We start from the raw sequence: 25355 nt of genomic DNA, 5'->3' as shown, positions 1-25355 counted from the left end.
CACAGAGACGAACAACCCCACACACACACACACGCGCGCACACACACTCTCCTATGGGCAATTTAGAGACACCAATCAACCTAAGCTGCATGTCTTTGGACCGTGGGAGGAAGCCGGAGTACCCGGAGAGAACCCACGCAAGCACGGGGAGAACATGCAAACTCCACACAGAAAGGTTCCGGGTGGGGCCCGAACCCAGAACCTTCTCGCTGTGAGGCAATGGTTTTTCAAATGGTGGAGTAGAAGTCATGGTTTCACATGATTGGAAAGTAATTTGTTTGTATCCTTTCCAGCTTTTATTATTTTTGAAGGATACACCAAATCTAATTGGGCATATTATATAGGAAATAGTTAAGATCTGTTTTTAAAGTCCTATAAACTGAAACCTTGGTTTGGGGTAGACTGTCCGATTAATCCTTAAAATAAGTTGGGATGGGGTTGTGATTGTTGTGTTCTTTATTTATATATGCTACATTTTGAGTTACTTCTGAGTATTATATACGATGTATAGATTCAGTAACGTTCATGCTGAGTGCTGTTCATTGTTGACTGTATGTAAAACGTAAAGCTCCAACCGGGATCGACACTCCTCGTAGTCTCGCGATGCCACCTAGTGGTGACAACATGACAAAGCACGTGCAGTTGCTAAGGGATACTGGCAACAGACAGATTCAACAGCAAGTGGGAAGGGAAACTCCTCAAAGCGGCGCTTGATAGTATTTCAGTGGAAGCATTTATCTCTTTGAATTAGTGTTTTGTTACTTTGTAGAGGATTAGTCAAGCAGCAGGAAAATGTCGGATGTTCTTAACACAGCCTTATCTGCAGCCTTATCTGAGATAAGCTGGGATAAGCGCTTCGCTATTCCCGAACTCAACGCTGAAAACAAGGCTCTGCTAGACGAGGTGAGCGGGAAAGTTATAGCTAGCTTACTATTTATTTATGACAACACCACTGAAATCTTAGTAATGCCAACTGACTAGCTGTTCTGACTGTGAATTAGCATAACGTGGTCAAATTTGTTCACAGCAAATAAAGCAAACGTGCTGAATGTGATATGTTTTAATGTGCTGACTTCTTCAACAACAGATTCATAAGAAACAGGCAGAGTTGGTGCAAGTGGAAAACAGACTCGAGAAAAACAAAGAGCAAAAGCAGTTAATGACTGAATTCATCAAAACTGGTAAACAGCAGGTGGAAAATTTAGAGGTAGGTTTATCAGAATGAATGTTGTATTATGTGTCACACGGATGTGTGTCCCTTCCTGTAACTGGGCTAAAGTCACTGTGTCAGAGTGTGTTAATGTCTCATTTTGGGTTTCTGTACGTAGGCTTTGTGTAAGGCCAAGGAAAGAGAAATAGAGATGGAGAGACACCTTACAGCCCTCGCAGAGAGAGAGAGCGGTCGCCTGGCACAAGAGACTGCTAAGATGGAGAATGAGCAGCGATCTTTGGCTGAGAGGGCAACCGTGCTAGAGGTCTACACATCAACAGCATTATGTAGAAATATAGAAACTGTTATAGCTGCTGGTGCGACAATGTGCCACTTAACCTTTGTCCTCATCATCAGAACCAAATCTTCAAGGCCAAACAGAAGCTAGAGGAGTTTAGGAGCCAGATGAACTGGGACCAGCAGACCATGGATGCCTTTTTGGAGGAGTCGGCACGCAGAGATGAGGATGCTATGGCCATTATCAAGTACGCTCAGCAAGATGAGCAGAGGATCAAGGTAAAGTTACATACAAAAGAAACTCCCATTGATAGCTCGGACTCATTCTGAGCTAACAGATCGATATCTCCCTGTTCAGTCTCTCACTCTGGGTATAGAGAAGAAGACACTGGACGCCAATGAAAAGCGCAAAGTACTTGACAGAGAAAAGGCTGAGACTACATCTGCACAGGTACAGTGAGAAAACAATGCAATTCCTATTGTTTTTGTGGCAGATTCTTGCCTGTGTTTGTTACACATTTTGATTTTATAGTGCTGCCGCATTCTCACTATAGTAACCAGGTCCAGCTTATATTTACTGTAATAAACCAAGTAGCATCATGAGCATTTATTATTTCAGTAAACTTTGAAAAAAACTGACAAAACTCTGCACCTGACTGTGTGACAGGCGTGTCAGGGGAAAACAGCAAATTGCAAAAATGTAAAAAAAGAAAAAAAGATACCTTGTAAAGGTTATATAGAATTAAACGTTGTGGACTTAATAAAATATTCAGCCTAAGCGAGACAGTGTGTGGACTTTTTTTTACAATTTTGCATTATTTTAGTGAAATAAATTCTGCTTTGTTGAGAGAAAGAAGGAAAGTGAAACAGCCACTGGCACTGGTTAGATGGTTGTTTATAAAAATAAAATTTGATTTGGCATTAAAACAATTGACTGTGCAACATTTATGTCCCAGGGTATTGAACCTCAAGGTTCAAAGTATCTTTATTATCCCCAGGGGGCAATTTGATTCACAGTCAGTATAAAAAAAACAAACAAATAACAGCAATACCAGACACAGACTAAGTGTCATTAAGAAGAATGATAGGAACAGGAACAACTAATCTTCTGAACCTGTTCATTCTGCATCGCAGCAGATTGTATCTGCTCCCTGATGGTGACAACATAAATTCACCCCACAAGGGATGGCTCGTATCAGCCAAGATTGATCAGACTTCCTTCAGAGACCTGACCTTATACTGGTCATAATGGACAATCAATTAATTATACCTGATTAAAACATCATTATTTACACTTACTGTGAACTAATCTGAAATCTTTAAATCATATTATTTCACAGGTTCTATGACATGTTTTTGTTTTTGCTTTTGTAACAGATTGCTTTGGATAAGACTACCGAGAATTTGCAGCAGGCTCATCTGGAGACACAGCAGCTCATCCACCAGTGGGAAAACACCATAAAGCAGATGAAGCAGCGAGATTCTGAGATGCAGCAGTGTGCCCTGGTAAAGACTGTGACCTTGTGCTTCTGATTCAAACCAACCTTCTGAACAGTAACAGCCAACAAAACGTGAAAGCACATTGTATGGTACGCTTGAGTGTCACCGCATGTTTGTGTTCCTGTATTGCTCCTTTGTCTTTCCAGCAACTTGCCCAAGCCAACCAGTACATCAGGGACAGAAATGCCACCATCACACAGATGAAGCATTTGCTGGATACACAGAGGAACAACAACCAGGAAATAGAGAGAAAGACAACCATAGCCAACCGACAGGCTCTAAAACTCCGGCAAGACTTGAAGGAGCAGGAGAATAACTGCAGGAGGCTACAGGATGAGGTCATCTTTTGAAAGTGTGGTCTAAGAGTGTTAAGTTCATCAGAAACCTAATCTGTAATCGAGCTCTTATTGTAAGAGTGACTGAATTCATTCTCATTTGTCCTACAGCTTGACACTTGCAAAGGTACACTGGACAAAACAACCTCTGATGTGGCGTCTGCTACATCTAACATATCCAGAATGAAAAAAGACATCCAGGATTCAAATAGGAAGTCAGTGAAATCTTATAATGTATCTCTGTCAAAAAATGGCAGCTCTACTACTTGTGTGCTTTAGTACACAAGCTCTGTCTGTATACGTGTGTGTTACAGACTCATGGAAGCCAGGGCCTACAATTCTGCACTGGAAGAGAAGCTGAAACTTGTGAGTCAGACTGCTCCTAGTGAGGCTGAGAGAGTTACCCAGTTGGACCAGTATCTCAAGGATGAGGAGCAGGCGATCAAGGTGGGTGGCCTAATGTCTCGAACCATGAACTGTTCATTTGCTATGGTGCAATTGGAAGAGAATGATTGTCATACATGTTACAGCTTCCTTTTCAGTTTTTCTTTTTTGCATCTCCACATACTCTTTATTCATTCTTTTTTGTGCATAGCTTCTGGAAACAATCAAAATATTGGCCATTGATTTACTACTGCACTGTGCAACACGGGGCACCAGTGATTTCAAACAGCAACAGGGGCAAGCATAAAGCCTTCAGAAATAAATTACCATCACAGCAATCTCAGTGCCCAGAGCAGGTCAACTGCTCAACACAGCTTTGTTCTGCAGTATTTTGGTCACTTTATTTGGTGAAATCACACCCATATAAAATTCTCCAAAATCACACAACCTCTGTTGTTTGTCTTTTGCTTATTTGTCTTAGTTGTCTGCCCATCACAACTGACGTGTGATGGGCAGACAAAAATGTTATCCTGGTTGACTGGCAAGCATAAAAATGATTAAGTTATCCTTGCCATCTCTGAAATGTACAACAATGAGTGGGTAGTCTATACTTGACAGCCTTTCCTTTATTTCTACAGCCATTTAAAGGCAGCAGGTATTTGTTCCATCTGCTGTCTCTAATAGGAGTGATTTTGTGCACAGTTAAGCCACACTTTCATTGGTTAGGTTTTGGTCATTAAGCACCACATTGTTGCAAAATATCCACAGAAACCTCAGTGCACATCAAACTTGTTGTTTTCATGAATTGCTCAACAGTTTCTGCTGCCAATCAATAATAATAATCAATATATAATTATTATAATTAAGAGATATAATTCTCTTTTTGGTTTCATCAGCATTGTTATGGAGAAAGCATGATAGCTAATTCCATCATTCCAGATCATTTCATTATTCACTTGAATAAATCTATAAATGCAGGAAATTGCTAGATTTTTTTCCCCCTTGGCTGCAGATTCTGGACATCAGTGTTAATGCCTGTTCACAATGCGCTAAGAAAAATGTTGTACTTTAGGAATTGGTTTTACATATGACAAGGTCGTTATTGTCCTTGATGACATAGCTGTGTACTGTACTGTGTAACGCTTTGTTGGCCTGTGCTTTACTGTAGGAATTGGATGTGCAGCTGCGCGACTGTAGGGAGGAGCTGTTTCGTAGTAAAGAGCATTTACAGGGCCTGAAAACAAAGGAGAAGGATGCTGTTGCCCAGATTTCAAGGAGCAAATCCACTATCACCAATTTGGAAAGCCAGCTCAGAAAGCTCGACAACGACTTAATGAAACAGCAGATGACTATTACAGAACAGGAAAGTATACCAATATTGTACATATGTCTGACTACCCAGCTTTTCCCAGTCTGGTGCTAGTCTCTACCATACCATACCAGTACAGTACATGCATCAGATTTTCCTCTCACTTTCCTGCTTAACAGGACTCTAAGATCATCGGCCTGAGTAAAAAACTGGCACGGCTGCAAGGTGACCTTCCCCAAGATGAAAAACAGATGCTAGACATGAAAATCACTGATTTGACCAAAGCGGTGGAAGAGAAGAAGAAGACAGCTAATATGCTTACTAGCACACTGAAAGAGTCAGAGGTCAGTTTGACTGCTGGTGATCTCAGCGTTCTACAAAAGTGAAAAGTGAAGTACTTGTCATGTGTGTCTGTCTCTGGCAGGACGATATTTACATTTTGAGGAAAAAAATGGACAAGTCAGAGGCTCAAAAGAGAGATCTGACCACGAAGACAGAGGAGCTCATATTAGACTGTAATGCCAGTGAAAATGAGCTGAAGAGACTCCAACTCAGGAAACAGGTAACTGATGCCATTGCAGTTGTCATGAAATTATGTTGCTGACATGTGGTTACCATTTTAAGACTTCTGTGTTTAAGAGATTAGACATAAAAGCTTCTTTTCACCAAGTTATATTTGATGTCATATTGTGAGGATTATTTGGATTATCCAGAGTCATGAATCAAGTTAAAGGTAGGGTTGGTGATTCTTTTCTGAAGCATTTGAAAGACATAAAAAAAATGGAACTGCTATTTCTATACTATTTCTATAACTAATTCTAAAAATAATAAACATAATTAATAGTCCAATTGTTCATTTTGTGTTAAAATGAGACACAGTGGCTTTAATTTGAAATAATTTGACCAATGTCAATTATAAGGCACATTTTGACCAGGCGTGGCCAATCTGATTATGTGGGTGGCCAGTGCCACCCCCAGATCTGCCCATGGGTGACACTAAAGGAAAAGTCAGACAATCACCACACTGATAGACAAACGCTACCACCGGTAACACAGACCCAGCAAATAATGGACCTGAATATCGGTGAATGTTGATTGATCTCTGGAAGAGCTTAGGCCATTTGTTTTCTATTGATTAAGTGACAATGTTAGATGGGTTTTACATTACAAACATAGATTTAATGTAATGTAAGAAACCACTATCTGTAACAATGCCATGTGCTTTTGACCTTGTGTTCTTCATCAGGGCAACATGGTAGAGTATAACATTATGAAGATGGAGGTCAAGCGTATTAGAGATCTGCTGTACAACAAAGCAGACACTGTACTGTCTTTGGAGAAGAGGAAGTTGATGCTGCAGAAAATCATAAAGGACAGGGAGGAGGAGATCAAGGCCGCCCGAGAAGTGCTCAGCAAGCAGCTCAAGATCAGTGATAAGGAGAGGCGGAAACTCGGGTAAAAAGCCCTGCTGTTACCTCAGATCTGTTTGTTACTGAGCAACATTAGCGTCCTTTAGAAAAAATGATCACTTCATTTTTCAGTTAATTCTGTTTCAGTATCGAACTGAATGAAAAACTGTCCAAGATCAACATGCTGAAGAAACGCTTTGAGATCTTAACATTTTCAATGGCGGCTCCTGAGGGTGAAGAGGAGAAAGCACTGGCTTATTATATCACAAAGGTGAGAGGTGTTCAAACACAGTCATGTTACATACAGTCTGTTGAAGATGACAACGGTGTGTTCCTCCAATGCACGCCAACACTTTGAATCACTGCTGCTGCCGTGTGCTTTTTCTTCAGGCTGCGCAAGAGAAAGAGGAGCTCAGGCAGAAGAGAGACAGTCTGGCTGCTAAAATCCGCCAAACAGAGCTGGAAAACCGAGCTCTGGACAACACCAACCAGCTGTTCAACTACAGCAACTCTGAATTTCGCAAAGCCCTCAACAAAGTAAAAGAATCCAGTATGTATGACGAGTTTGACGGAAGGACACTGTACCAGCATCTCAGCAGCCACACTCCTATCAGCATGTTATGTGGTTTATTTCAGTTTTTTTTTACCTGTCACAAGGTAATTTAGACTGTTTCTTCTTTAGGTCCAGAGTACCAGGAAAAACTGAAGCTAGAAGAGCAATTGAAGGCAAATGAAGCAACGCTAAAAAGCAAGAGAAAGCAGGTGGAAGAACTCCAGCTGGACATACAGGTTATTCCTATTTACAGCCAAAGTCGAGCAGAAAAAGAAACTGGTCCTAGACCAGTATCTAAATCAGAGACATGTCCCATGATAGTTCTCACAGAACATATCTGTTCATGTTGCATTTCGAATACATCCTCATAAAGCTGACCCACATTTTAAACTGTTTTATTTGGTAATTGTTGCTTATTCCTCATTTATAATTGTTTATGCTTTTACTAACATTTTAACGCTTTTCATTTTATTACAACACACCCAGGTTTACAGCACAAATGGTTCATGTCTTGTATCTTTATATAAAAGTAGCTTGGTGTTGTTCCTGCTGCAAAAAACAAAAAACACTCAACAGCCCCAGTGAAATCAACCTTGCATAAATCTGTGTGTGTGTGTGTGTGTGTGTGTGTGTGTGTGCGCCCTGTTGTCATGTGTGTTTTTGTACTGCTCTCCTTTTCCAGGACATGAACAATAATTGGGAGCATCTGTTGCAAGAAGAGCAGGTGGAGAGAGATAAGATCCATCACAAACAATCGCTCCTCAGTAAACTGCGCAAAGAAATCACTTCCCAGCAAGAGAAAATTGACAGAGCAACAAAACAGGTTCAATATGCTATTACTGCAATAAAATTATTTTCATTTAGTTTGGCACAACCCAGTGTATATTGTGTACATTATACACTGGGAGTGAGCGGTACATAGTGTGCATGTAGGATGTGTATATATACAGTACAGGTATCCTGGAATACAATCATTTGTTAGCAGTTACTAATGATGTTTTCATTTTGTATTGTCCTGTCTTTTGCTAGCGCTCTAAACTGATCAAAGCGATCCGCTCAGCACGAAGCACCAAGACTGAGACTTTTGAGGAAAAGGACATTAAGCTCAGGGAGTTAAAAGAATTCAACAGGAGCTTTGATAAGATGTTGAATGAGGCCATGGAGGGCAACCCTGACCTCAGAACAGTGCTCGAGAAATTTTTCCTGGAGGTATTAAACAACAGACATTATATTGTTTTTTTATTCTGGAGACTAATTAAGAACTGAGTCATGACAGGTTGTACACTGTGTGTTTCTCTCAGGCCGGTCTGTCTCTTCCGTCTCCTCCTTCCACTGCTACCAGCCACCGGAGCTCCAAGACAAACTCTGCCCGTAGCTCTGCCTCTGTCAGGTCATCAGTTATTTAAAAAAATCTCTTTCCCAAGGAATCTGAGGATAGAGAAATGATGCAAGCTTATTGTCAGATTGTCATCTGTATGACTCAACTGATGATAAAAGGAAAATTATGGCTGTACTACATGTGACTGTGCAGCTTTCTTAAAAACAATAAATTGTTTGTATCTGTACATATGAAAAGTTAGAAGTTCTCACTACATTCAAGATTGAAGATTTTAGCATCTCGCTTTTCCCATGTAACTTTGCAGTATTGTTCTTTCTCAATATTGTAGGAAGCCTTGGTCGTCAGCCAGCAGCAGCTCTGGGGCCTCTACACCTCGCTCCCCCGTAGTGAAGACTGTGGTACTGGGCTTGGATGAGACTCCTCCCACCACCTCCGGCCGGTCCACGCCTGCGAGCAGCAGCAGCAAAAAGCTGAAGAGGCCCTAGTTGCACTGAATAACTGTGTTGCATTATCTGATGGATACAGTTCTAAAATGTGTTCATATTTAAAGTTGTGTAAGGATGCTAGAATAGTTTGTGTGTGGTGTCACACTATATTCTGTTTTAAAAAATTTATTCTTCTTAAATCTGTTGCCTGCAGGCCTGTTCACTTAAGTCAATTAAAAAAGGAGATTACCTTCCTAATAACTCCCAGATTTTTTTCTTACTTGGTTTCCTGCTTGAGTCCATCCAGCTGAGTGCCTCTGGATGTATTGTTGTGTATTTGCCACACCCTCTGGGTATGAGTGTCAGTTCCTTGTACAGAACAAAAGCAGCCTGAGGCTCTGTGGGAGCAGAAGGAACACTTTCCCATGACACATTTCATTCTTTAAAAATCACCATGCTGCTGCTGGTCCTGTTCGCTGGATGCTTGGCCTCATGTGCTGCACAGACAAGTGAGTATGCTGCCAGAAATCACTAGGAAGAAAGAATATATTATGGAGCTGAGGTTTACATTAGCAAAACTGTCTAGATTTTAAATATGGTCAGATTTATTTTAATGTCTGTGTCCTTTCCCTCCTCCACCACATCAGCCACGTCAGTCAGAAAAACTCCCTTTATCCAGACAGACCTTCCCACACCTGATTCATTAAGCAACAGTAAGTACATTTAAAACCAGCTGGATATGATTCACTACAATTTCTAGCACAAATTGGATAGACCTGAATTTATGTATCTTACTTGTTCCACAGCTGTGCTACTCCTTCATGCAACTGTTCAGTCCAGTGCTGAGTTAAACAACATGACACTCGGTCCAATCTTACTCAAGGTACCTCACTAACCTTGTTCACAAAATGCTTACATGACCAAGCAGAATTTAACAATCAGTTCTTGTATTTCTGTGCTCAGACATCCATTAAACCATGTGACCTACAAAGTCTGATATCACACAGTCATTACTGACCGTGTGGTGAACCAGGACTCAAATCTAACAAGTTTAAAATGTTTTGTGTCTTTCAGCTCCATGGCATGATCCAGCAAATCCAACCACATATGAAATTCTCTTTCACTATAAAGAAATTCACCAGAGTCTGAAGATGTCTTAGGTTAGTTTGTGTTTGATTACATAGAGTAGGACATAAAGAAAAATAATATGTTATATATATTGCCACATTCTACTGAATGTGGATGAAGAGAATCCTCAGTATGCGTGTGTGGGTCTAGTTTTTCTTTTGGAGACGCCCCTGAAAATGTTTTCTCCTATTCATTAAAGAAATCTGTGGGTGTGAATGGAAGATCAGTGTCACCTCTGAGAACAGAATATGGATGTTGGAGAATTTAAATTGAGCATTGCTTCATTTGGTCCACAATTTCTATTATTAACTTTTATTTCTGAGACCCATTCACTGTGATAATGATTATTTAAAGAACACAAAACTGATAAATAAGATGGAGCTGTTGCAAATTGGACGCATTTTACTGGATTTCAAAGCTGATAAACAATTCGATATGCTTACAGTTTAAATATGAAGCTGTGTGACTGAGCTGTGAAATAAACATTCCTGTACACGCATGATCGAATTGTATAAATATAGACATTTGTTGGCTGAACAATTCGGACATGCTGGAAACATTTCAGAGGTGTTCAACCCAGTTAATGAACTAGTTGAAAAAACATGTAATACAGTATAGCCTTGTAGTGTTTTTGTATGAAGTCAGCTATGTCTTTTTTAATTTACTGTTTGCCAATGAGAATATTAACTCTGGATTTAGTTCTGCTTACTGTATATTCATAGTATGTCCTAATAAAATACATTCAATGTCAAGCTCAATAAACATGAGAACAAAAAACAACAATGCAACAGTAATGTTCATGTTCAGTTACAAAAATGTTTGGAAAAAAATCATCAAAGGTTTTAAGTATTCTAGTTTTGAGTTAACACTCACTCACACGAGCACTGACAGACTTTAAACCAAAGGTCACTGATACTGATAGAACCTGTTTCGATGGGTGAAGTGGCAACAACTTGTAGAATACATAAAATGGCATTAAAGCACAAAAAATGACCAAAAAATTCAAAGTCAGTCGTTCAGCCTCTGGACCAGGATTCGTACAACAGTGGAACCACTGCTAAAGCAAGGACAGGACTTAGACACACATTCAAACATCAGAACTGTCACATGCTGCTAATAAAAGATTGCTCAAGGGACACAAAGGCAGTGATAGAAAGTAACTAAGTATAATTACTCAAGTACTGTACTTAAATACAATTTTGAAGTATCTGTATTTGAGTATTTAGATTTTGTGCTACTTCATACTTTGACTTCACTACATTTTAGAGGCAAATATTGTACTTTTTACTCCATACATTTATTCTATGACTTTAGTTACTTGTTACTGTTCAAAACCAGATTAATACAAAAATTACAGTAAGACTTTTGAGGCCAAAATGAGAATGTCTCACAGATATAAACAGGATCAAATCTGCAGTGGGAACATCACCCTTTGTGATAAGAATAGAAGACAGGCTGTGTATTCATGTGTGCTGCTTAAAAGTTGGCATTCTGGAGAAAAATAAGGATGTCAAGTTTAGACATATTTGTTTCCACGCAGAGCCAGTTACATTCATCTAATTATCAGCATGGTAATTATAAAAAAATAAAGAATTTTTAAAGCAATGTCAGACTGTATATTGACACACTAATCTTTAGACATGTTCTTGCCACAGTTTCACTTTCAGCCAGTAGAGGACATAGGCATCACAGGCTGGTAGTGAAAGCTTTAAGATGGGGCCCAGTAACCACACCTCCTCGGCCTACACGATACCGTTCCACCAGCCAGTGACTAAAATAAAGTATTTTGTTTACACCCCTGGTTCTTCAGTTTCAGATGGTGCACCACTCAAAACTCTCCGTTCCCTCTTAAAGAGCCAGAGAAAATATTTTAGAGTCAAATTCAATAGCATGCTGTGCTCATGAATTAATGGTCAGAAAATGACCTGATTTTGGGTATGTATTTATGTATTAGTGTCCATTGTGTTAAGCACTGCACTTGCCTTGCCTTGAAGGAAACAAACATGTGGATCAGTCCTGGGATTGATTTTCCCTCTGCACCTTAGGAGAGGAGCTCCTCCTGGCAGCAAGAGTAACTAAGACTTTTGTGTTAACAGTGTATTTTTTTATATAGGCTTTTGTTAGTACCTAAAACATTTTGTAATAGCATGAGGAAACACATTACCTAATGATTCAATTCAGCTAGTATTTTACTTGAAACTAGTTTTCATTAAGTTACCAGGAGCAAAAGGTTTGTCGTACATAAATGCAGTGTAATAAAACGGCAGGAATCTTTTGACTGATGCGCATATAGTATTAAATATAATATTAAATATTTGTGAGATGTGTAGTGATTAATTGCAGGCTTGTCATCTTAAAAACTAAAACCAACAACAAGAGCATGATATGTGACTGACTCTCCTCTATTTGGACTCCATTAACCCAAAATACAAATATGATGTGGAAAATGTTTGTAGTTTAATCACAATACAAAATACAAAATAATAAAGAAGCACAGTCTGACCACAACAGATAACCCGCTAAAGACCAATCGGTCAAATGAATTTTATCTTACAACATGCATACAGTGTGATATTTGCACTCATTTATGTTGTGGAGGGCTCGGCAGTGGGAGGGGAACCACTTTGCAGCAGCAATGTCCCTGGCCGGGAGTAAACAAGGAGCGCATCCAAATTTAGCTAAAGAAAGGTGTGTCTTATTTTTACACAAAATAATTTGATTCTTAAAAATATGATTTATTATCTGATAGAACTAGGAGTTTAATTTACTTTTTTTTTTAAATGTGCCGCCCATCTCTGAGACTGCACCCCAGCCTGGCCACCCTGTCTGAAATTTTCTAAATCCGCTCCTGTTTCCTTTGCTCTAGCTGGAATAGGTTATCATGTTTTGAAAAGCTCTCCCTTGTGGAGAGCTTCCTTCTTTTAACTATTGATTCTGTGTAAGTTGTGTGTTTATGTTCCTATGTTGTTTTATTCCTGTATTGATCTTTGGGGGCGGGAGTGTTTTTGTAAGTTTTGGTGAAAAACTTCATAAACAATAAATTCTTACCTACAAACAGGAGTACTGGAATACACTCCAGGTGATTATGCAGTTATATTTATGAAACATATTATGAAAACTTACTAAAATCAGTCAGTTAACGTGATGATTAACAGCCCTTAAACAGGGCAGTGAAGCTGCTCAGGCACTGAATATTTTACCTTGCTTTACACATGCGTTTACATATAAACATGTAGTCAACTTTGAAAAAACCCTGGATAAAATGACAGAAATGATATATACTTCTGCAAATTGAGGACTATCAATTGACTGAATCCTAGAAAGATAAGATTTTTTAAAATGTATTTTCTTAAACAGACCAAAAAAAAAAAAAAATCAGCTTTCATCATCATCACACAAAAATAAAATGTGAGCTTGAGCTAGCCTCCATATCTTTTCCACAATTCAATAAAATCCTCATAGAAGATATTCCTGGAGCTCTGTAGTTAATTATATCGTGTGTACAGAACAAGGCAGTTTGGAGTTTCTCCAGCACCTGCTCCTGTGAAGGGAGTCACCTGAGATGTCAGGGCTTTTTTAATCCAACCTGACAAAAGTAACGCTCGTACACACTGTGAGCCTGCGCCCTCCACATTCTCTCCATGCTAGGCTTTGTTCATTGAGACTGAAACCTCAAGGGGAGAAAAAAAGCAGCTAATGAAAGGCTCGCTGGGTTTCACCACCTGCTTGTGTTTCTGTCTCTGCGTCATTTTCGGTCAGGCAACAGAAAAGCAGCATCTGGGTGTATCTGGTTGCAAAGGCTAGAAGAGCAAGAGGAAGAAGGTGTGGATGAAGGAATGGGAAAAGACAAAGAGAGTGAAGAGGTCAGCTATAATTACAGATGAGTAATGGTGCATTTTGATATAAAATTGTGTTGGACACTGATAAGACTGATATACAGTACAATGTGATCTCATCCTACATGGCTCATATCTTAAAACACTAGTGGGCAGGAAACATGTTTCCCTTTCATCATTTTCTCTGCACATTGTTGCAAAAGGCTAACCAAACACAGGGCAGTATATAACTGATAATCATACCTTAGAAAAGATTCAAATGCACATCCTAGTACATTTCTGTACATGCACAGCTGAGTCTAAAGCTTACTGTTCAGTTTGTGTATGAATTTGGGCCTCCTCTCTTCAGGCAGGTAAATGACCACATAATAGACCGGCACCCCAGAGAGCGCAATGCCAATTCCTATGAGAGAATTGATGGTGTCTCCATACAGAGGGATGATGACTAAGAACAGGCTGCACAGACAATAGATGAAGGGGAAGAACAAGGTCAGCTGTGGAGAGAAGAAGACACACTTCAGGTTAATCTGCCAAACCCGATGTATGTGTGCTTACATATATTTACAGTACATGCAGAGTAATGGTTCTAGCCAGTACTTATGCTATGGAAACTGCCTAATGAATACCCACCAAACTTTCTCCTCGGGGTTATAATTTTGGTTGTAAACAAACACCTGAGTTACTTTATTAATTTATCACAGCAAAGGTTACCAAGGTCGGGCTGGACGACAGGCTCTTCAGGATAAAGCAAAAACCATCAGGATGGTGAAGTCCTATATCCTTTGGTTGCCTGTACATTTGATTTTATAGTTTACCTTACACATGGCACACATCTGAAAAATGCTCTTCTAATCTTTAGTTTTACTTTTTCTTTTCTGGTTGCATTTTAGTTCGTTTCATTTCATTAAGTGGACGCCAGGGTATAGACAGATAATGAATGTCAGTAAATTAAAACACATGGTAATATAATGAATTCGCTATAATAATGTTTATTTGTATGCTCCTTATAAACACTAGATGAGGAGTTCAAAGGTAAAAGTTACCTAATTTTCCTATTCTTTATTGTACACTACCCTTTTTAGCACAGCCAACCTGCATTTCATGCACATATTGCATGAGCATGTTTGATTCTTGAATCATGAATATAAAGTAAATGTTACTATAAATATACCTGCAATTGATAAATATTGTTTCCTGGATCTATTACAGAAATGATGTCAGTTTAACTCCAGTGTATGAGGCAGGTGGTCATAATGTTATGTCTGAGTGGTGTAAATGGAATCAGTATGGATCTGCGTACCTTGACAGGCCTGTATCTGTCTGGCTGAGTGATGCGCAGGTAGATGAGGCCAGCCACAGACAGACCCACAAAGAGCCAGTAACTAAAGCTGAAGTAGTTGATGAGCTGAAACACGTCCTCCACACACAGAAAGATCAGACCCATCAACCCCTGTGGACACACACACAGCACAGTGAACAGTTACCTGTCATCCTGAAAGAACATGTAGTAACACATCATGCTGTGTAACCAGTTTTTGTTCTTTGAAGTGAAATGCACATGGGTGCATTTGAGGAACCTGGCATTCATGCATATTTAAGGTAAATGTTCCTCACATTGAAAAGCAGCGCAGGTATGGGTGTGTAACGCTCAATGTGGATCAGACTCAGACTTTTGGGGAGGTGGCCCTCTCTGGCCCCAACAAAGAACAACCTGTACGATCAATAATGATGTAAAGTTATTGGCAAACCACTCATCACAATATGGGCCCAGAGTCATTGCCTGTTCAGTATTATGTGATTACCTTGAGGCAGCAATGATAGAAGCATTGAGTCCTCCGTAGCAAGACATGGCCACTGATACAGGGATGATCCACTTGAACGGCCCCAGGACTGCATTCCCAAATGTCTTTGGGGTCAGATGCATATGTTTTATTAGGCTCTGGGCCAACAAATCTGATCAGATATGTTTTATTATTATTCTATGCAGTTTTGATTTTATGTTAGAGCACAAACTGTCTAAGATCAACCATTTCTAATGGACTATATTTAGCAGCAGGTGAACCAACTCTCTTTTGGAGTCTTACCACAGCGACAGCATCGCTGGCCAGCAGAGACGGCATGTCCAGAACCACATAGTACGCTACATTGGTCAGAAGGTAGATAATGGTCACTATGGGCATGGAAATGGCAATGGCCAGGGGCAGATTCCTACAACAACATGACACACAGAGAAGTTAGTATCTGAAAAGCTGCTGAAAACAGAAGTCATAAAGTAAGTCATAAACCTCCACTGTCTGTTTTCCTTTTTATTTTACAGGTAGTCAAACTATTGAATTGTAATCTTAAGCAGATTTCTGTAGTTTTTTTGTCATCTAAACAAAAAGAATAAGTGAGAATTATATCTGGCTGTGCTACAGCATGACTTAGAGAAGATGTCTTTTATAAAAGATGCTGCTTTTGAACAGTGCTTTTTCACCTTTTAAACTGATATGGCAAACCTGTTGGCAAACATTTGGAAAGTTGCACATCCAGCAGTTGTGGATCAACACTGCCGTCCATTTGGAGTTGTGTTTCTGTGCACCAGTCCAATATTTACTCTCTTTGAGCTGTAACATACACTGAAGACAACATCTGGCTCCTTAAGCTGCTAAATGTTCTGCTTTGTCTGTATGCTGTTTGGTGGTGGGAAGGTGTTTTATCATCATCATTTCTTAGAGTGTGTCTCAGAGTGTTTGCTGTAAACAGGTGCCTGCTGCGTCTACAAATATGCAGGGCCTTTAAGGTAATGGGTCACATGACTCATGTAGCTTCAAATACTGTAGTTCCAGTCGATTCAGATCCACAGTTTTCTGTAGGGAATAGCAAGATTTATCAGTAAATTACTACCTTTAATGACTTGAACAGCACTGCAGACTAATTCTGTTCTGTTTTTGTAGACAGCTCAGCTAATTTAACTAGTTAGCTAGGTACCTAATTATTAAAGTGACTCAATATCTGTGAGAGAAAGGTTGTAAAATGGATGTAAATGTTTTGACACATGTCACTAACTTACCGTAAACTGTCACAAGTATAATCACTGCTATTGTTTTCTACTTCTTACTTTACATGATAGAAGATAATTCAGTATAACTCTATGGCGCTGCTCCTAATGTTTGGAACTATTCAACATTCCCATGAGCTGTCCATGGAGATGTTGTCATTCTCCTCCTTAACCCACTGTGGAAACATGACTGATCAAGTGAAGATTAAAATGTTAAAGCTGTGGGCCAGAAAATCTAAACACTAAGATGGAAGATGCTAAAAACCCTCTGCTGAGCTGAGGGGAACAGTGGAGTCATGCAGTTATTCTATATGGGTTCATTACTACAAGTGACACTTTTCACATAGACATAGTCACTTGATCCATTGTTAATATAAAAAGATAGATTGTAGCAGCTTTAAAGAAAGTGTAAACAAATGTCTGACTATTACTGTAAATTGGTACAAAGACAGTGAAGTGAGACCAAAAACCAGTTGTCTTTTAATTAGTCCTTGCTTGTTACTTAAGGTTTATGTTTTAGCATAATTTCACCACCTGAATTATCTTATTTAACCAGGTCAGAGCCTTGTTAGCCATTTAGCTTTAATATTTATCCTTACTAAGCACAAAGAAAGTTGTGAGCAGATTTGTAGTCAGTCAGTCAAAAGCAGGCTGTAAAATCAAGTGTGAACATGTTGAGGTAGGTTCACGTGTGCTTTTACAAGTCTGTAAGTGAGTCTGCCTCTTAGTATTTCCACGTGTGTGTGTGTGTGTGTTACCTCTCTGGATTCTGAATCTCTTCTGTGACAAAGTTGAGGGTATCCCAGCCAGAGTAGGAGAACAGAGCTGAATAGAGGGCCAAAGCTATGGCTCCTGGGTCTGTGGAGGAGCCCTCAAATGGATTCTCAAAGTTCTTTGTTTCTCCTGCACAGAGAAACCACAGTTCGAATCACATGGCATTTATTTGACCGTATTCATCAGATGAATTTATTTTTTATTTGAGCTTACCAGTAGATAATTTCAGGATTCCTATAATGATGATGAGGAGGAGCGACATGAGCTTGGCATAAGTGAAAATGTCCTGAAGCAGAGTTCCCCACTTCACATAGGTACAGTTGATAAAAATGAGTATACCTGGACAAACCAGAAGATTAAGTCAATATACAAGAGGGATGTCATTACAGCCATTGTTTGACTGTGTGACAGGCTTGAAATCATGGTTGGCACTTAACTTTTTAAATCTCAATGAAAATAAGACTGAGTGTGTGCTATTTGGCGAACTTAACTTCTTCTAACCAGGGTCTGGGCCCCCTGGCTCGACACCTGAAGTCGACTATAAAAAATCCAGGGGTGATGTTTGATGGTGACTTGAGGTTTGACAAACAAATCAACTCAGTTATGAAATCAAGCTTCTTCCACCTCAGGTTGTTAAGTGAAGTCATCATTCATTTCTTTTAATGATTCTGAGATTGCAATCCATGCTTTTATCACCTCCCGCCTTGACTATTGCAGTGCTCTCTACCTGTTAACCAGTCCTCCCTCACTCGTCTCCAAATGGTGCAAAACGCTGCTGCTCATCTTCTGACAAGTACCAGAAAATATGAGCATATAACCCCGGTACTGGCTTCCAGTCCATTTTAGAATCGATTTTAAGCTGCTGATTTTCGTTTTTAAGGCTCTTAATGGTTTGGCACCATCTTACCTCACTGAATTAGTGTATTGGCACAAACCTACAAGGTCCCTCAGATCTTCAAGCCACTTTCTTTTAGAGGTTCCCAGGACCAGATATAAACGCTGGGGTGATCATGCTTTTACTGCTGCAGCCCCTAAATTGTGGAATAGTCTATCTTTTATTGTTAGGTCAGCTACTGACCTCAGTACTTTTAAATCATTACTTAAAACACATTTATTTGCCTTGGCTTTTAATACACAGTAGGGCCTGATGCATTCCTTTTAATTTTAATATTATTGTGCTGTTTTATTTTTTGCACTGATTTTATTTATTCTATTTTAGTCATTTATTGTGATTTTATTCTGCTATGTAAAGTACTTTGGTCACCTGGATGTTGTTTTTAAAGTGCTATATAAATAAATTTGATTTGATATATGAGCTTAATTTACACAATAAATGCCTAACATAGCTTTCGGTATAACTTCTGCAAGTATATACAGACACTCACTTTTTGGTAGAGTGACTTTGGCATTGCTGCTCTCTCACCTAAATACCATTTTTATAAACCACATTCCTCACAGCACAAAGACCGGCTATACCACTATGGTGTTTTTTTTTTTTTACAGTACTGGCAGTATAATGTACCTGACTATGGCACTGGGATGAACGAAAAACAAAAGATATAATCGGGATATAACAAAATGCACTTTTAAGGGGGAAGACAAACTTTTTTTTTTTTTACTTTTTGTTTTGCCAAATGAAAACTTTTAATGTGAATCGGCATCGGCACCCTTTGAATCCATGCAGTGTGAATCCTGCACAGGCATTGCGGACCCCGCCACTAACAATGAAAACCACTGTATAGAGAGGTATATATATATATAATTGTTATTACTGAAAAATTACCACAGTGTCAATTCCAGGGTTTAAAGCTACAGTATGTAATTAAAGGTAGCACTAACATGAAACTCCAAATCAGTCCACTATGCTCCACCCAGCACTCCCTCTCCCTGCTCCACTATGCTCTACTATGACCAGCTACGCTCCATCACGCTCTGCTCAGCTATTCAGATATTTGTCCTTATGAAATTACAATAATGAGAAAGCAACAAAACTTACTGATGAAGCAGAAATAACTGAAAATCTCTGATTGGTTAGAGCTTAGTGCATCTCAAAAGCTTTTAGAAGCTAATATCTCTGCACTGCTTGCAGTGCTGTTCAATGCATCTGGCCCACGGGAGGCTTCGACAGCTCCTTTCCACATTAGGACAGGTTTTGGAGCAGATTTTGTTTCAGCCTTTCTGCCTGCAGAACATCAGTTTAAAAAAATGAGGTGATTGGAAGATGTCCAGCTGACATCAGAAACTGGGGTGAGGCCAGGGTGGAGATCAGAATGGTCTTTTTTTGCAACAGCTCACAGGTATTTACATTTCTTAGTGCACATTTATAGCTGAATGAACACAACCCAGAGGTTACTTAGTATTTACAGAAATTTCAAAAAATGACATTCTCATGCAGTTTCTGGGTGAAAAAGCAGATGCCCACCCTTATTTAGACACAGGAGTGTTTCTTACACAGGCAGGATGCAGCGATGAGACGGACAGCATAATACGGCAGCTGGCAGGTGGGGTAGAAAGTCTCTAGCAGGTAGCTGGCAAAGGTCAGTGAAATCACGGCCTGGCTGGCTGGCTCGATCAACAGGATAGATGTCCACAGGCGGATGAAAGCCACGAAGCCACCAAATGACTCCAGGATGTAGATGTAACTGGCTCCGGACTTGGCGATGGTGGTACCGAGCTCAGCGTAGCACAAAGCCCCAAACACTGAGAAGATGCCCCCAAGAGCCCAAATCAGCAATGACAGTCCGAAAGAGGCACTGTGCATAAGTACGCCCTTGGGTGAGACAAAGATTCCAGAGCCAATCATGTTGCCCACAATTAGGCAGATCCCACTGATGAGAGAGATTTCCCTCTTCATCTGCATTTTCTCTCCTTTCCCTTCATTTGGAGACTTTAAGTCTTCATCAGACGGAGCCCGGAATCTGGGGCAAACTGTCTGTGACATAAAGTTCATCTTCTGCCTCAGATCCCCCATCAGTCCTGTAGTCGTGATGGGGAGATAAATAATTAAAGATGTTTCTTCTTCCAATATTAAAACACTGTTTAATTCCAAACACAGATGACACAGTTCTTCTACTAAAAAGTTCAACTCCACACTCAGACATAAAACCTGAATGCCACCCCGTTAACATCCAGTTAATAAAAGATCATACGTGTGTTCACTAACATGAAGTTTTTGCCATACTCCATTCTTTATGCCTCCAGATAAAGGCATAAAAAATGGAGCCTTACAATAAAAGGTGAATGTGTAAAAAGAATAAAAAAGTGAACTTGCCTTATTTCTGGAACAATCTAAAGGTTTATTTGTCCCTCTGAGCATGCACAGAGTCAGTATTGCTCCTCTGAACTGGTCAGTGAAGCAGTGAGTGCACATCAGGTCAGTTGATGTTGCAATTCCCAGGACAACCGCCACTGGTGTTATTCAGGCAGCAGATGAAATGCACTCTCAGGTTCTGTCTCTGGGCTATTTTCAGTAACTCTAACAGCACAGGCAGACACAGCCAAGTTGCTTCTGGGTAAACATACAGGATACAGTTAGCAGACTGTAGGACATTGTGATGTCCCCTTTGATTAAAGAATATGTTATGATCAGCCCAACATCAGTCACTCAGGTTGCTATACACATACAGTAGATGTATGAGACAGTAATATATGAGACAAGGGCCACTGGGCATTGACACGTAAAAGTCTCACTTTAATTGTTGTGCATCTGATTGTGGTCATTTTCCCTTTGTAGTTATTTTAAGTCTCTTCATAGCTGTTTTGGATCTCTGAGGTTATTTTGTCTTTACACTTCTTTTGTCATTTTGCATCTCCTTGCCTTTTTATCTCTCTTCCAGTGACAGTTTGTCCCCTGTAGGCCTGTTCAGTAATCCATGGTTATACATAGACCCCCTTGGTTCTTGGTATCCCAGGCAGTAGCTTTATATAGATACATTATACAAGCACTGTTCTAACTAAAAATTATCCTTAGAATAACATTTTAAAATTAAATGAAGAGGAAAGAAGCAGGCAGAAGTAAAAACAGAGGACACATTTTAATACGAGTTACAATATATGAAAAATCCTAATTTCTGTTGAACCCACAGCTACACGTCAGCTGACCCTATAACATGATATTACTGTTTGATAAACGGATACTGATGATACGGGCGCTCAATCAGGCCAGGATTCTTAGAAGGCAGTTCTACAAATATGAAATCAACATTTGACAAAACAATAAGTCACAGATGAAAATACATATATATGAAGATCATCTACAGTAAAAAATACATTATTACATCTTTAGGCTTGAAAATTTGTAGCAGTTTAACTCAACTTTGCTTGATATGTGTGTAAAAGACTTGTGCACGTTACTGTGGGTGAGGACAAAAGTCGAATGAGGCACAGTTATCAAAGACAGGTCCAACATTATGGAAGCATCTCGACCCTGTTTGGCCTTGCAGTTAATATTTAACATATTATCATGTAATAGTATCTTACTAATGACTTGCTGTGGCTCGTTTCCCACTTCTTTATTAAACTGTAACTCACTTTGGACCTAATGAGGGGGAACCTGTGCATAATGAGGGGAAGAGTGTTGAGAAATGGGAACACCACCATGGATATTCTGTGGTGAATCTATCGATGTACACACAGCAAGTGCCACAGCTACTATACTTTAAGCACCCGTTTGAGGAATGAATACAATTAGGCCCTTATTGAGAAAATGTACAAAAAAATGTAAACAACATGCACGCTGGAGTGGACACAGTTTGTTGATAATCAATTAATTAACAGTAAAGTTATTTTTAAGCAAAAAAAAAAAAAAAATAGACCTCACTTTCTCAAGTGTAAATATTTGCTTGATTTTCTTAGTTTTCTATGACAATAAATTGATTATAATTTGATTCAAGACAGCTAACTGGACAAATAAACAACTTGAAGATGTCACCTTGGCCTCTGGGAAACAGTGAACAGTATTTTTCTAAACAATTTTCATGCATTTAATAGCATCCAATTACTTTTTAATGAAAATTACAGCTCCATCTCACACACACACACACACACACACACACACACCAGTATGATGACTGAAAATAATGAACATTTTATTTTGCAACTAGAATGTGTGTTGGCACAAAGAATATGCTGTATGAAGTAACAGTGGGGCTGACACAGGTTTTAGTCTTTTTTAAAATATGTGTTTTCTTGCATTTAACAGGATTATGCCTTGCTGACTGTTGCTGTGCTCTATGTGAAACAGAAAAACAGTTTATTAATATGTGTTACAGTTGTTTTGAGGAGATCAGATATCACAGCTACAGCAGAAAAGGTTGCACGTCAGGGGTAATAAACTGCACAGTGACAGCGTAGAGTGAGGCGGTTAGTGCTACAAGCATAGCAGTTCTCTGTTCACGTGTTGCACTTATGCTTCTGCAGAGCAGCTCAGTCAGATAGAAAATGTGTTAAAAGTTATTTTTCCCAATTGTAGCTCATCAAAGAACTGCTACTCTGGAAGGATCCAGATGAGACTGAAGTTAACATTATTAAAAATATTGAGACACGGAGCCACTGCTGAGAAGACCAAAAGAAATCCAAGAACAGATCACGCCGATCTACCTTTAATCTACACAGAAACGGACACGCATCTCTCTTTTTTCTGGGTGTTCTGTTACACTCCCAACTTCCTCTTTACTCCACGTCCCAGTGACTCTCTATAGCTCTCTAGGAAAATAGGAGGAGAAAGAGCCCAGGCAGGGGGCAAAAGTCACATGACCACAGCCGACCAAGACCGCAGCTCATCCCAACATTTCAGCTGAGTTATGTGAAGCTTGTCACTTTCAGAAACAGACCATCAACAGCTCTGAAGTACATCTTGCACACTTGACTGTGCTTTTTCCCACCACTTTGTCTTTATATTGAACCACACATCCTATAACAAAGACACTCTTTGTTGCTGTGACAGACACATTCTCACTTCACATAGGTGGTCAGCGTTATCAGGAGAGTGAACCCATGACACCATGGTACTTTAAGATTAGATTGCTATAATAGGAATAAACCTTTTTTTGCTCTAGGTTTTCCAGCATGTTAACAGTCCTCCTGTCACCTACTCAGATCAACTGAGTGTATTCAGGATGTTTGAATTCTACACACACACACACACGCGCGCGCACACACACACACACACACACACACACACAACTAATAAGCTACATATATTATCAATTAATGCTGAGTTTTTAAGACAAACTGCACAACACATCATAAGGAGTGAAACCCTGTAATAAGTCCAGTGAGAAATAAAGGACTATAAATAAACACTGTTAAATAAAATCACTGATTCAGTCAAAATCTTTTGATTCTGATTATACAGAATAAAACTCGTTGATGAGTGGACATTAAATTTGAAGCCAACAGCGTTGTACGTGTGAGTCTTTTTGCTCAGCCAACCATATCTCAGTTCCTCCCTTTTTGAGGGAAGGACCGACAGGAACCATGATGGCAGTCTTAATGACAATGGAACCAGGAAGAGTCAACTGTAGTGTAAAGTTGGCACAGTCTATAATCTGGCTTGTTTCCACTGCTTGGCTGCGACTGCTGCTACATGTTCCGGGGTATATTACAGGACGTGGACAGGGGCGGTGCGCTTGGGCCGAGGGATGGGGAAGGGAAGTTGAGCTCAGCTGGGTATGGTAGGAGGCCCATCTGCTTGTTGTCATGCAGCTTGCGGACGATAATGCGGCAGAAGTCTTCGTCGTGTCTGTGGCAGTTATCCAGGAGCTGGCGGACCTTGGCAGTGCGTGTGCGCTGGTTCACCACGAGCTCATAATCTTCTCGCATCAGCATGGAGCGAGCCAGAAGGGCATCCAGGCTCTGGTTCAGACAGGCCTCCGTCATCTGGGAGACGATTTCCTCACGCCGTGTTGAGATCCACTGGGCAATCGGGCCTGGTGAAGCTGGAGAGTGGTCCAGAGGGGCAGAGTAATCTACTGTGAGGGAGGAGAAAGAGGTTGATTTAGACTTTGCTGGAAAAATTTGGTCAAGCAATAAAATTATTTCATTTAACTTGTCAGAACTGTGTTGTTATTGTTACCCATGTTATCAGTTATGTGATGTCAATTCTGTTCATTTAGCCTCAATTCACAAATTATGCATTTACCTTAAAAGCATTTACAATTTGTACAGAATACAACACCCTCTATACTTGGTGCCATGGGCTGGGCTAGGAGAAATCGCCGAAAAAAATAAAACCCTTAAACAGGGGATAGAAGGAAGAAACCTTTGGATGAGCAACAGAGGAAACATCTCAGATATGCAATAGTGTGAAGAGCAGACAAAAGAAAGATGACACTGGAGAAAGAAGAATTACAACATTAAAAGACAGACGGTAAATGTCTTTGAAGACCAGAGAGCCATATAATCTAGACATTATGCAACTTCCAAGTGCTGCCAAAACAGGGAGGACCTAAACTCCACAACAACCTGTCCATCATGAAGCTCTGAAACAGGAGAGACTACAAATACACACAAGAGGCGAGACATAATCCTTTATCTGCATGTACCTTGTTTCAAAGGCTGCGGCTTGAGAGTGAGATTGTCCAGCTGCGTCTCATACTCAGTGACGGGCATGGCTGGTCTGACTGGAATATTCAGATCGTTCAGGGGCCTGGCGCTCTGGTATCCGTTCAGATTGTTGCCTGCACAGTGGTCCTTCAGAGACTCGGGAGGCTCCAGAGTGTGAGCTATGAATGATGATGGAAGGCCATCTGTGTCAGAAAGAGCAGAGGAAGAGGTGTGATGCACCGAGGTGGCAAATGAAGCTTATATATGTACAGCTGACAGCCTCCAGGAACTGGGCAGTTTTTAACCACAGACATCATGTTAACAAACTCTT

The 25355-nt window shown here is 39.9% G+C and overlaps 3 protein-coding genes across 4 annotated transcripts in view; 1 reads left to right on the top strand and 2 right to left on the bottom strand.

The window, feature by feature from the left end:
* The first annotated feature begins 516 nt into the window (after positions 1 to 516).
* Positions 517 to 10479, top strand: ccdc39 (coiled-coil domain 39 molecular ruler complex subunit). The gene is made up of 23 exons (XM_020586745.1): positions 517 to 903; positions 1088 to 1207; positions 1329 to 1475; positions 1568 to 1726; positions 1806 to 1898; positions 2825 to 2953; positions 3094 to 3285; positions 3394 to 3497; positions 3597 to 3729; positions 4835 to 5029; positions 5155 to 5319; positions 5400 to 5537; positions 6222 to 6430; positions 6532 to 6655; positions 6775 to 6934; positions 7067 to 7173; positions 7620 to 7760; positions 7967 to 8146; positions 8239 to 8327; positions 8605 to 9210; positions 9349 to 9414; positions 9508 to 9584; positions 9776 to 10479. The coding sequence occupies exons 1-20, from the start codon at positions 793 to 795 to the stop codon at positions 8759 to 8761; spliced, it is 2853 nt and encodes a 950-aa protein (XP_020442401.1). The 5' UTR covers positions 517 to 792; the 3' UTR covers positions 8762 to 9210; positions 9349 to 9414; positions 9508 to 9584; positions 9776 to 10479.
* A 3043-nt stretch (positions 10480 to 13522) lies between these two features.
* On the bottom strand, positions 13523 to 20435 carry LOC109951950 (Y+L amino acid transporter 2). Its single transcript, XM_020586741.1, has 9 exons — positions 19931 to 20435; positions 17693 to 17818; positions 17464 to 17608; positions 15750 to 15873; positions 15468 to 15571; positions 15280 to 15376; positions 14966 to 15115; positions 13976 to 14159; positions 13523 to 13629 (listed from the first exon to the last, which is right to left on the bottom strand). Exons 1-9 carry the CDS (start codon positions 20427 to 20429, stop codon positions 13523 to 13525), a joined length of 1536 nt encoding a protein of 511 aa, XP_020442397.1. The 5' UTR covers positions 20430 to 20435.
* Positions 20436 to 21494: 1059 nt separating this feature from the next.
* ripk2 (receptor-interacting serine-threonine kinase 2) overlaps positions 21495 to 25355 on the bottom strand; it is a 15399-nt gene continuing 11538 nt past the window's right edge. The window contains exons 10-11 of one of the 2 annotated variants that reach the window (XM_020586750.1): positions 25024 to 25227; positions 21495 to 24450 (exon numbers count right to left, since the gene is read on the bottom strand). In XM_020586750.1, the coding sequence (XP_020442406.1) occupies positions 24062 to 24450; positions 25024 to 25227 (593 nt within the window). In that variant the 3' untranslated portion in view covers positions 21495 to 24061. The remainder of the gene's footprint in view (positions 24451 to 25023; positions 25228 to 25355) is intronic. The other variant, XM_020586751.1, reaches the window with a different exon arrangement.

The sequence above is a fragment of the Monopterus albus genome, unplaced genomic scaffold, assembly GCF_001952655.1.
Source record: "Monopterus albus unplaced genomic scaffold, M_albus_1.0 scaffold420.1, whole genome shotgun sequence".
NCBI classification, from domain to species: domain Eukaryota; kingdom Metazoa; phylum Chordata; class Actinopteri; order Synbranchiformes; family Synbranchidae; genus Monopterus; species Monopterus albus.
This window is presented reverse-complemented; position numbering and strand designations above follow the sequence as displayed.